This window comes from Dermochelys coriacea, chromosome 9, assembly GCF_009764565.3.
Source record: "Dermochelys coriacea isolate rDerCor1 chromosome 9, rDerCor1.pri.v4, whole genome shotgun sequence".
NCBI lineage: Eukaryota > Metazoa > Chordata > Testudines > Dermochelyidae > Dermochelys > Dermochelys coriacea.
The window spans coordinates 48563422-48574703 of NC_050076.1; the positions used below are offsets into that span (position 1 = coordinate 48563422).

Genomic DNA, 11282 nt, shown 5'->3' on the forward strand with positions numbered 1-11282 from the left:
GCAGCAAAGCAGGTATTTGCTTCTGAGCAATGAGCAGATGGAGCTCTCCGGGGCAGGCTGCTCACCTCTTTACTCAGACGTGCTCTCAGGTGCAGTGGCTTGCTGGACATGAAAAACTGCCAGGTGGTCTCAGCTTGAGGTTGGGGTCCTGGTTCTTCTGGGGCAAACTGTACTTTACGGATCAACAGGCGCACAAAGTTCCTGAGGAGCGGTAAACAGAACTGCAGTTACACAGAGCAGACCCTCCTACTTCACTAGAGTGGTTGTTCACCTGCATTCACATCCCTTTCGGAACATTTCCGATGGAAGGATCTGAACACCGATACCCGGAGCAGAGCTGAACCAGCACCAAGAGACTGTCCTGATTCCACATACATTCCGTTACCTTTTGGGAATTCGCTCTTCCACGTTCTCTGTACAGAAAGCTTTCACCTCAAAGTCCACCCCGCAGCACTGCCACAGAGAGAGAGAGAGGGAAGCTGTGAAATTTGTTAAGTGGTTAGCAGCCTTCCTATACAAAAGACTCTGCAGGTGTAACACTCAGATTTGGAAAAATCTTCTTCCTGAACTTGACAACTGACACCTCCAAGCCAATACGTTTCCTTGTGAGGCAAGTGCTATCGACTCACTCTGAGCAACATGCCCCGTGTTTCTTAAAGATTAGCCGCCTGTCCTGTGTTTCTAAAATGACTATCAGCAGCACCGGAGATGTGGAATTCCTTCACAGACTGAACCTTCCTTTTTTGCCACCTGGAGTCTAAGAATAACTCTTTGCAATCATACAGAGCTGACTGTTGTCCCTGCAAGATCATGTGAATATTGGACACTTCTTCTAAGGTACACGTGGCCAAGTCCCATTTAGTTCTCTCTTTAAAGATCTGTGAAACCTTTTGCTAACATTTTTATTGTTAAGCAGACATACAATGTATCCCTGTGACCTCCAGTGTCTGCCCAACACCTTCTGCATCACTTTTTCATAAGTCCAATCTAGTTTGGACAAGTATCCAATATTTTAAAATGCATTATCCTTGAGTAACAGCTCGTTACCTAGTTACTCTTAACAGGGTTTATTTATTTATTTATTTTTTACCCAAACATGTAACACAAGTTTCTTCCCCATATATTTTAAATTAATGGGAGATCTTGGCATTTGGTCTAAAAAAAGGCATTAGATTTCAGACATTTGAGTGAGAGTGTGTGTGATGTGAGTGAATATTTAATACAAACTTGTCTGACATCACCACACTTATTTCATTTGTGAAATGAAACCCCCATCTTCTGTAGTATTCTGAAGGAAATGGAGTCTCAGGTTTCAGTGAAATGCTTTCTGCCCCCAACTGTTATACTGCTATTGATCAGTTACTAAATGAGACTGGATTCTCAAAATGCCTCTGACTCCATCCCACTCTCTGGCTTATTTCCTGTTGGGTGGTTCACAAGATGGCACAATGCCACATCTCCAGTGATGGAAAGTACATCAACTTCTGTGTTACCTAGTTCTTACTCAAAATATTTGAACCAAATATGCATCTCTTGCTCTTTCCTGTGAATTTCTTCCCCAGTAGAAGTACTGAATATATGAAACCCTGTTGGTCTCACCTTCCCGACATCATTAGGCGCTGGTTGCAGGGAGACTGAACAGGGCAGATAGTCTGGAAACTGAGGAGAAAAAAAACAAAAACAAAAACCAGAAAAATTATCCAGATCCCTAACTCTATTGCTCCTAAAATGATACAGCGCTCGTGACAGGTGCATGAGTGACAGCCTGAGACAGCACAGCCCATTAGTTCTCCATAAAAGACCAGCTTGAGCAGCATCAAGGCAAGCGTCCCCACATTACCCTGCCCAAGTGCCCCAACCAGGCACTGGAGGACCACTGACATTGTTAATTGTATTCCAATAGTGCCTAGAGAACCCAGCTGAGAGAGAGGCCCCATTGTTCTAGGCACTGCACACATGTAAGCTCCTTGGGGCAGGAACTTCTAATTTAAATAGATAAGACAAAGGGTGGGAGGAGAAACAAAGGACCAGAGAGGGGAAATGATTGCCCAAAGTCAGACAAATTGGTAGCAGAACCCCAGGACTCCTGACTTCCAGTCCAGTGCCCTACCCAGGGGATAATTCTGCTTCCATTTCAGGGGAGTGAGTGAAAGATGATAGATTCATGTAAGGGTCACATGGGCACAGAGACTGAACTAATGAGGTCAAGGATAGCGTTTGAGGACATCTGTCCATGGGGAACTGGACTGAGATCACTAGAACAGCCAGCAGAGAGCAAGAGCATTCAGTCGCTTTTGGCCTGGGCAGGACGTGAGCTTGTGATGAAAGGCTCCAGCTCTGCCCCACTGGAACAACATGGCCTGGAAGTTCTACCATATGCGCCACTCTAGAAATCCCAACAGTCTGAGCTTGGTGGAGGTCTCCATTTTGTATTTGAATGGTTAGTAGACATGTCACAAGCCTAGACTTTGCAGAATCAATTGAAAGCCTATTTGATACAGCATCAGTATATGGCAGATTCTAAATTTGGATTCCACTAGATACTATGGTCTAAGGCAGAGTGAAGGGGATGGAATATCTCTGGGGTAAGAAGAGGAAGCAGACATACGGGCTGTAGATCTACTCATGTTAGTGTTTTCTATAGCACCTATCAAAGTGGTATCTAAGACGTTCTGATGATACAGTGACATGCACCAGTATAAGCACCTAGACAGGCTGGTAGAAGAAGATTTACACAGTGATATTCTGAGAGGACTTCACAGAGTCTCTGGGCCAGACGTGCACGAAGAAGCTTAGGAGAAGGCTAGCAACGGTGTCTGGGGAGATAGCAGGTGGGAGGATAAGGGCTGGGGTAGAGGTGCTGACAGACTAGGCAGAGGAAAGGAGCTGGGCATCCTTAAAAATGGCCGCAGAAGTGGTAGCAGACAGGTTAAGTATCTGACTGCCACTGAGGCCTGTAACCTGGATGTCACCTTCGACTCTGCTCTCTCTCCAGAGCAACATTCTGGCCATTTCTACATCTGACTGCTTTCTCCACACAGCATCTCCAAACTCCAGCCCCTTCTCTTGTCAACACAGGCAAAACTCTTGTCCAAGCCCACATCACAACTACTGCAGTCTTCTCCCTTCTGGCATGGATTCTCTGCTCCCCTCAACTCTATTCAGAATGCTGCTGCTAAGATCGCCTTCTTGGCTAGTCACTCTGACAACGTCAGCCCTCTGAGGCCTGACTCTGACTCACCTCCACATCAAATACAAACTTCTTGTAACTTCTTCATAACTCAGTCTGACCCCACTTCACGGAACTAGAAACCTCTTTCACTGCCAACCCTTGCCCTCGCTCTCCAAGCATTCCCAGCCTTTTCCTCCACCAGCCAACTTCTTTGAATATCTCATGCTTTTTCATATGCTGCCCCTTATGCACAGGAAAAGCTCCCCACTAAAATCCATACAGCCACTTCCTTACCTTCTTCCATACCCCTCAAGATGCATGTCTGCTACATAACATACAAAATCCAGCCCACTGCCCATAGCCATGCAGGTATCAAGTGGTCACTTCCCTTCTTTCCTTCCTTCCTCTCATATTCCACTCCAGTAAAATATTTGTAGTCATTGTAACTAATAAAGCAGGGCTGATTTGCCACCAGATTCATTTGCTTCTGTGTCGTATCCACATCCCCTATTCTTGGCCATGCGTGTCTTTAGACTGTAAGATCTCGGGAGCTGTCTCTAATCTGTGCTTATACAATGCCCATAATGGGGCCACTAAACCCAGCTGGGCTTTTGGGTGCTACCCAAATATAAGCAATAATTGTATTAACTCATTTTAATAATTATTCCAGCAAAACGTAGGGTTTTTTGCAAATCAGTTCCACAACTCAAGGCATAGACACATCCTCATGAGTACACAAGGCAGTAGTATTAGCAAATATTCTGGCAATAGGGGAGCAAGACACATAGGTGAAACATTAAGGGCTTTTATTGTCATAAAGTCATTATGGTTCCCTGTATAAGGAATTTTTTTGTGCGCAGTCAGTTTGTTAAATCCTTAGCACACTTGGGGTGGTAAATAAAGGTTGCCATCTAACCTCTGACTCAAAGTTAGAGTTTTAGGTAACATTAATCTCCTCTTCAGATTATCATGGAGTGCTGACAGGCTGGATAATAAGGGTCAAGTAGAAGTGGGTCAGAGGCTCATGTGAGGTACTTACTGTTAAAACAAAAGGGTAAGCATTGTTCCCCAGCTTCTTCATCAGACATTCCTGCAATTGGGAGAGAGATTCCCATTTCTCCACTGGTGGGTACAACTGTAACCTAGAGAAAAAGAGATCCTTTCGGAAGGTCAGACCCATCACATCAATGTCTTCTTGGCCATACCGGAAAGCACAGGTCAGAGTCACATACACTGGAAAGAAGATACACAGTAGATTACACTTTCAGTGAGCAGCCAATTCAGAGATTCTGAGACAGAGACCATCTGTGTTACAATTATGGAGTCCAGGAAAACATTTACAACACTGTTGTGTCCATCCCCCCCCCCCCCCGGTTCCAATTCATAATATAGCAAAGATCTTAAGTTTGTTTTGTAACGAGACTGAAGTCTTGGACCATATTCAAACTGCATGTCCAACAACCGGAAGTTCTCTCACCGGGATGGGGTTAATTTTGCATAAGCCAACTAGAGCCCTGAAAGCAGGAGAGATCCTTGCTTTGCAGGATCACTGAAGAGCTAGCAAACTCTGAAATCATTTAAAACATCAAACCCTTCTTCCCCTTGATGATCTCAGGATCCACTAACAAGACACCATCTAGAAAGAAGAAATAGAAAATAGTAAATGTTAAGCAGTATGGGGAAAAAATTGGGGTTTATTAAGTCAAAAAAACCTATAAGAAGAGCTTGTGTCTGGACTTACCTACAGGTTCCACGCCATCTATGTGGTCAATGAAGTCTCGTTTTCCCAGGTAGATAGTCACCTGTAGGAAGGAGGCAATGCAGATGGGGCAAGACCAGCCAGAGCATCAATCCTACCAAGAGCCGAGCACTTTAGCCCAATTGAGCAAAATAACTTTTAAGCATATGCTTAAAAAAAGCTAAGCACATGAGTAGTTTCTGTCGAAATCATCAGGACTATTCATGAGCTTCAGTATTTAACTGGATCAGGGTAGAGGGCTCAGCACGTTGCAGGACCAAACTCCAAAAGCACCACACAATTCCTTGTGTCTGCGGCACAGGAGCTGTACAGTGAAGGACTTTTTCCTCAAACTGGAAAGACAGCGAGTCAGTCTTGATTTAGACATCTGGGCAGCTAACAGAGACATGTCCAATGAGGTGGTGGGGAGAGGCGTTGCCATCCTATGTAAGATCGGTCATTATGTTAACATGCAAGTAGTCCACTTTATCAATTCTGTAACATAGCCAACCACTAGGGTGTGGTATTGAGTATAAATCAAATTATTTTCAAAAGAAGTGGGGTGAAGACAAGTGTCCCATAAATAAATCCCCAGGTAAGCGAGGCAGTGGCCCTGTCCATCCATGGCGCAACCTGGTGGGTATGTAAGCCAATTACTGTGCTACTTACAGCCTTATCACGGGACATCTTCTTGTAGACAACATGTGATTGAGGGGGACTGGCGTTCTTCAGAGAAATTGAGGAAAGAGTAGCCACCTTATGAGACTCAGCACAGCTCATTTCCACAGATGGGTGGGAAACCGGGAAAGAACAAAGCCTTCCTGCAGCAAGAGATCCTTAGACAAGTGTCAAGAAGAGATGATGAATGAGATTATAGTTATGTTGAATAGGATCCAAAATCTTAATGCACTATATTGGTTGGTTAAAACAGACTAGTCCCTCTGAAAACTCAAGTCAACTCTGGTGCTAGGGGATGGTTTCCCTTTTATTTTACCTTTTCCCTCTGCATTAACTTTGGAAGCTTAAATGAAAAGTTCACTTTTCAAGCTACCAATGGGAGTTATGAAGCTAAATTCTCACACAGATGGCTTTTGGGGTGGGAGTGGGGGTGGAGAGTAAGATAAATAAGCACAAGCAGAAGCAGGCCAAACACCTGATCAGATTTTTTTTTTTTATTTGACCTTTTAACTCAGACTGGATTTTTTTAAAACAAAAACAAAACCAAACCAAACACACCCCATACACGGAGAAAAAATTGTAAAGTTTCCATTTTTTAAAAGTTTGTTAGAAAATTCAAAGCAAAACTATTTAGCCTTTTGATTGTTCTGTGGGTGCATGGTGGGGTTTAGTTTCCCTTTTTCAGTATTGCCTATTTTCATTGATCATCTTAGTCACATGATAGGATTATTTATTTCAAAAATTTAAACCTTTCAACTTCTCAAAAAGTTCAGTTTCAAAAAAATTTTTGAAAATTAAACTGGGCATTACAGAAGACAATGAAAATGCTTGCAGATGTCATCTATTTTTCAACCACTTCTGCTTCTTATGTTACCCTGTGAATCTTTACAATATGGCATGACATTTATTAGGAACTTACACAACACAGACACTCAGAAATTAGGTTCTGACTCCCTCCAAGAAAAAGATGGTCCTTCACTTCACCTTTGGAATCAGTTCATTGAAGGAAGTATTTTGGAAGGCCAGGATTAAAGAGAAAAATTAAAACATTCCCCACCTTTGCCAAAATGGGAGCAGCTTTTCTAAGAGCAGTATGGAATACCTTGGTGGAACACATGAGCCAGAGGATTTGAGAAAGAGGAAACTAGGGAGAGAAACAGCAGCATCTTTAAATACCTTGCAGTGCTCCAAATTCCACAGCAGCCACCAGAGGAGAAAGTTCCCAGAGCAATAAAATGATAACTCCTTCTAAACCACTGAGCAAAGGTGAATTTTCCAGGCAGCCAGGTCCTGCAGATCTTCCCTGTCTGTGTGAGTGACTCACTAGCCTGCTGGTGAAAAAGGAGGGCAATTTGTAGCCTGAATTGAGAATGGGTTTCTAGTTCTTACTGCCCAGATTTTCAAGAACTAATCCCCTTCAAGCAGCAAATATTGTACCTGGATTAAGAACAGATCAGCTTGGTCAGCAGTGCTGGGTATTACTTACGGGACCCCAGATCTTCAAGAGCCTACAGTGCCATCCTACCAGATTCATCGGGTGTAAAGACAGTACAGATTTATATGGAGCAGGGGGGTTATGAAAAGCAGCTTTATTCTAAAGCTCTTTCTCCATCTCTTTTTCTATTGGGGCTGCAAATCATGCAGCCCAATAAGGAGCTAAACAAAGGACTATTTGTGCAACATTGAACTTGCAAGCATTAGAACAAATCTCTATAAATTACAGGCTATTCTAAGAGTTGCAAGTACATTATCAATAGATATATTATTTCTACAATTGAACTGTAGAGTTAACACAAAGCTTATCTATTGTTGTGCCACTGATATCCCTCGAACACATTGTACAAAAGTTTAAATTGGTGGCCCGCCCACTGTTTTCTTCAATTAGTTTATAAAGAGGAAATTACACATACTCAATACACGTTTAAAGACGTACAATAGAGATGAGCAATTTGACCAATTTAGTTTCTTTCCGCTCGTGAAGGGTCTGAAAATAGCTTTTGCTTTTCTTGAATTTCAATTTGATTTTGTTCACACAATAATTTGTGGTTTCAGAGTAGCAGCCGTGTCAGTCTGTATCCGCAAAAAGAAAAGGAGTACTTGTGGCACCTTAGAGACTAAAATTTATTTGAGCATAAGCTTTCGTGAGCTACAGCTCACTTCATCAGAGACATCCGATGAAGTGAGCTGTAGCTCATGCTCAAATAAATTTGTTAGTCTCTAAGGTGCCACAAGTACTCTTTCTTTTTGTGAATAATTTGTGCGTAATTCATGGCTTGTAAACATTTCAAAAGCAGCTGTGTTTGATACTTTGATGGGACATGTTAGTTTTCACTGGAAAGATCCCCTGGCCTTCTTTCCATTCCCCAACTGAATTAAATTCTTGCAATCAGGGTTCCAGTAAGCACTCAAAAGGTCAAAGTTTGTGAATATTCACCCACATTTGCTTAGAGTTAGTAGCTACTGCAAACATCCACAGGTGGGATTTTCTCAAGTGCCCAAGAGGTTTACATGGGACTGTGCCACAAAATCCTTTAGATAAATCCCACCCCTCCTGTCCATAAGAACTTGATGAGAATATTTGGGGAAAGTAAAAATGTCTGTACCCCTCAATTTCATTTTTACTTGAGCAAACATGTATAGGGTAGAGACCAGAGGTGTTCCCCCATATCTAGCACTCACCACTATGTCACAGAAGAGGCTGGGAGCAAGCTACTCTTGTTGAGAGCTTCCCTAGTCAGCACTAGGGGTGGGGTGGGGTTGGGAAATGATCACCAGCACCTCACCACAGAGATAGGACCTTCATTTACTTTTGTGGAGTAGCTAGCACAAGGCCCTGATGCTGAATGAGGCCTGAGCGCACTACTGCAATGATGGACATTTTAGGAACAGCTCTGAGGTGGTTCCACCCTTCCCCCATACTTCTAGGAGCATGTCTGAAGACAGCAGAGAGCTATTCCAGGGAGACAATCTCCCATAACTGTACCAGTAAGGCAGAGCTGGCTGTTTATTTCCAGTGGCGTGATGTGCAGAGCAGACATATTTCACTCAAGTTTGAGCTGAGGAGGCAACTACCCACCAGAAAAGCCTATTCAAGCAGAAGAAGTGCCAGATGGGGACGAGAGGGCTTCGCTGATAGCTCTGTTCCTGCAGTGTTCTCAGAGCCTGTGGGTTCATTTCAGGTGAGTGCAAAACCAGTTTGCAGTCAGAACCTCGGGGAAGACCCCCTCACCTTCTAGAACAGAGAACGAGGCCACTCTCCCCACCGATTTTGTTCTCTCCCTTTCTCCTCTGCTGCCACCACCACAAGGCTTTTGGGGAAGATGGTACCATGAAGCTCAGTCATCCCCTCTTGGCAAGGAGGCAGAACAAGAATCCTTTTGTTCTTTGTTGATGGCAGTTCCCATTTCATATACATCTTTCCTATCCCGATGGGGTCCATAGTTAGTTTCCCCTTGGACACAGACTCACCTGACTCCCAGATAGAGAGGCAAGAGTAAGGACATTAAGCCTCCAAAAAGACTCCAGAAATCTGCAGCTGCCTCCTCAAAGAAATGTGAAATGGCTCCTCCCTGGTCTTCAGAGTCTGAATTAGAAGATGACAAATTTCTCCAAGAAAGCAAAGTAGACCCCACTACATCCTGCTCTTTAAAGCCACCATAATAAGAGTGGTGAAAAATCCACTAAGGATCCCCCTAAAATGAAAAGCAAGGGCAAACTCTCAGTTCCTGAGCTAACTGAAAGTATAGTGACACGCAAGAGGCTATTAGCAGTCACTGTCTCTGTCAGGTCTGCTTCACTGGACCAGAATTCTTAGCCTGTCTTTGGAAATAGCAGTTGTTTGGAAGACAACTGAGTGCACACTACACAGAAAGCAGAGGTACAACCTCAACTAATTAAACAGGACTTGCACACAAGGGGAATGCAGAAGAGTGGAGTTGGTTACTTGATTTACAGATACATACCTCATAAACTATGTATCTTTTTAGAATTTTAGACGTTTTGACCCATTCTTACCTCTCGTTTTTATATGGGTTCAATGTTAATTTACTTAGTAGCATCCAACAAGCAAAAAATTTTCTGGCATCAGAACCTCAAACCCAGTTACTGGGTATGTTGTAGAAAAATACAAATATGCCAACTTAAATTATAACATCTTAAACCCTTCCTGATCCTCCCCACCACAGCCTGCACAGTTCTTATTAGGGTAGAGTTAATCCCCTGGTAATCTTTCATCCCACTGACTCATCACTTAGCGATCTGCTTTATCTGCAATACCCCTGAGGTCAGCAGGGCACTGGGCAGATGCCCTCTTAGAAGGACCTGGAGATGCACACTTTACTGCAGGAAGCTTCAGGGAGCGGACAACAGACTGAAAAAAATGTGCCTCTAAAATCCAAAGGGGCTTTTACCTTAATTGTCAGTAGAAATGCAACTCTGTTTTTGTCATCTTTGCTCTGCCTTTGGGAATCAGGACCATCAGCTGAGTTTCTTTCCACACCAAAACAGGAGGTGATTGGCCAAGGAAGCTTCTTAACTGTACAAGTAGTTTGTCCAATACAACCAAAGGAGGTAATGGAACAAAGCCTTCACTACAGTGTTGGCACAGGGAGTTACTTTAGTGTTCAGTGTATAGACCGGGGTGGCCAACCTGAGCCTGAGAAGGAGCCAGAATTTACCTGGTTACATTGCCGAAGAGCCACAGTAATACGTCAACAGCCCCCTCATCAGCTCACCACCCTGCTCCCAGTGCGTCCCACCCACCGGCAGCCCTGCCAATCAGCACCTCTCCCTCCCTCCCAGCACCTCCTGATCAGCTGTTTAATGGCATGCAGGAGGCTCTGGGGGGTAGGTAGAAGAGCAAGGGCATTGGAGACTCAGGGGAGGGGACAGGAAGGGGTGGAGTGGGGGCAGGGCCTCTGGCAGAGCCAGGGGTTGAGCCGTGAGCACCCCTCCCCCAGCACATTGGAAAGTTGGTGCCTGTTGCTCCAGCCCCGGAGTCTGTGCCTATACAAGTAGCCGCATATTAACTTCTGAAGAGCTGTATGCGGCTCCGGAGCCACAGGTTGGCCAACCCTGGTCTAGATGGTCTTTATCCACATTTTTAAGACCATGTTGGGAGACTGAGGGGCAATGTAACAATCCAAGCAATAAGGGAGGAACAGACATTTCATGGCAGAAAGTGTCTGAGAAACTGATGGGGAGTTCTTGAATTCAGTAATTCATCCCACACCAAGTATACATCAACCTTTCAAGCCTTGACACATGGCCACAGTCCCCAATGCTGGAAGCTTTAAACAGTGTGACACTGGTTCCTGTAACTTCAGTTTCATGACCACATTCTTGACACAAGACAAGGTAAATCTGGCTCTCAAACAACGGATACCCACTGGAGATATCTGTCAAGCACAGGTGCTGACTTTTTCCCCTGGTGGGTGCTCCACCCCCGCTCTGCCCAAAGGTCCCCTTCCCTGAGGCCCCCCTTGCTCCACCTCTTCCCACCACCCTCCTCCAGCCCCCCCATCTGAGGTCCCACCCAACAGCTGGGACTGGTGGTTGCTGAACACCCCCTATTGTTTTTTCCCCAGGGTGCTTGAATTCCAGAGCACCTATAAGTCAGTGCCTATGCTGTCAAGTACTCCACCACCACCAGGCCCAAACCTAACATTAGTCCATTGAAACAGCAAAGAGGGGAGA

General features: G+C 44.4%; 1 protein-coding gene across 11 annotated transcripts in view; it reads right to left on the bottom strand.

Annotated features, from left to right (window-relative positions):
- SAG (S-antigen visual arrestin) overlaps window positions 1-10238 on the bottom strand; it is a 28636-nt gene extending 18398 nt beyond the window's left edge. For 8 of the 11 annotated variants that reach the window (XM_043492778.1, XM_043492774.1, XM_043492776.1 and 5 more), the window contains exons 1-10: window positions 9998-10238; window positions 9057-9171; window positions 6765-6919; window positions 5580-5746; window positions 4914-4974; window positions 4764-4808; window positions 4212-4405; window positions 1600-1659; window positions 386-453; window positions 66-201 (exon numbers count right to left, since the gene is read on the bottom strand). In XM_043492778.1, coding sequence (XP_043348713.1) covers window positions 66-201; window positions 386-453; window positions 1600-1659; window positions 4212-4405; window positions 4764-4808; window positions 4914-4974; window positions 5580-5746; window positions 6765-6919; window positions 9057-9091 — 921 coding nt within the window. In that variant the 5' untranslated portion in view covers window positions 9092-9171; window positions 9998-10238. Of the gene's footprint in view, window positions 1-65; window positions 202-385; window positions 454-1599; window positions 1660-4211; window positions 4406-4763; window positions 4809-4913; window positions 4975-5579; window positions 5747-6764; window positions 6920-7025; window positions 7357-9056; window positions 9172-9997 lie in introns of those variants that run through there. The other 3 variants (XM_043492781.1, XM_043492780.1, XM_038415776.2) reach the window with 3 other exon arrangements.
- Window positions 10239-11282: the final 1044 nt, after the last annotated feature.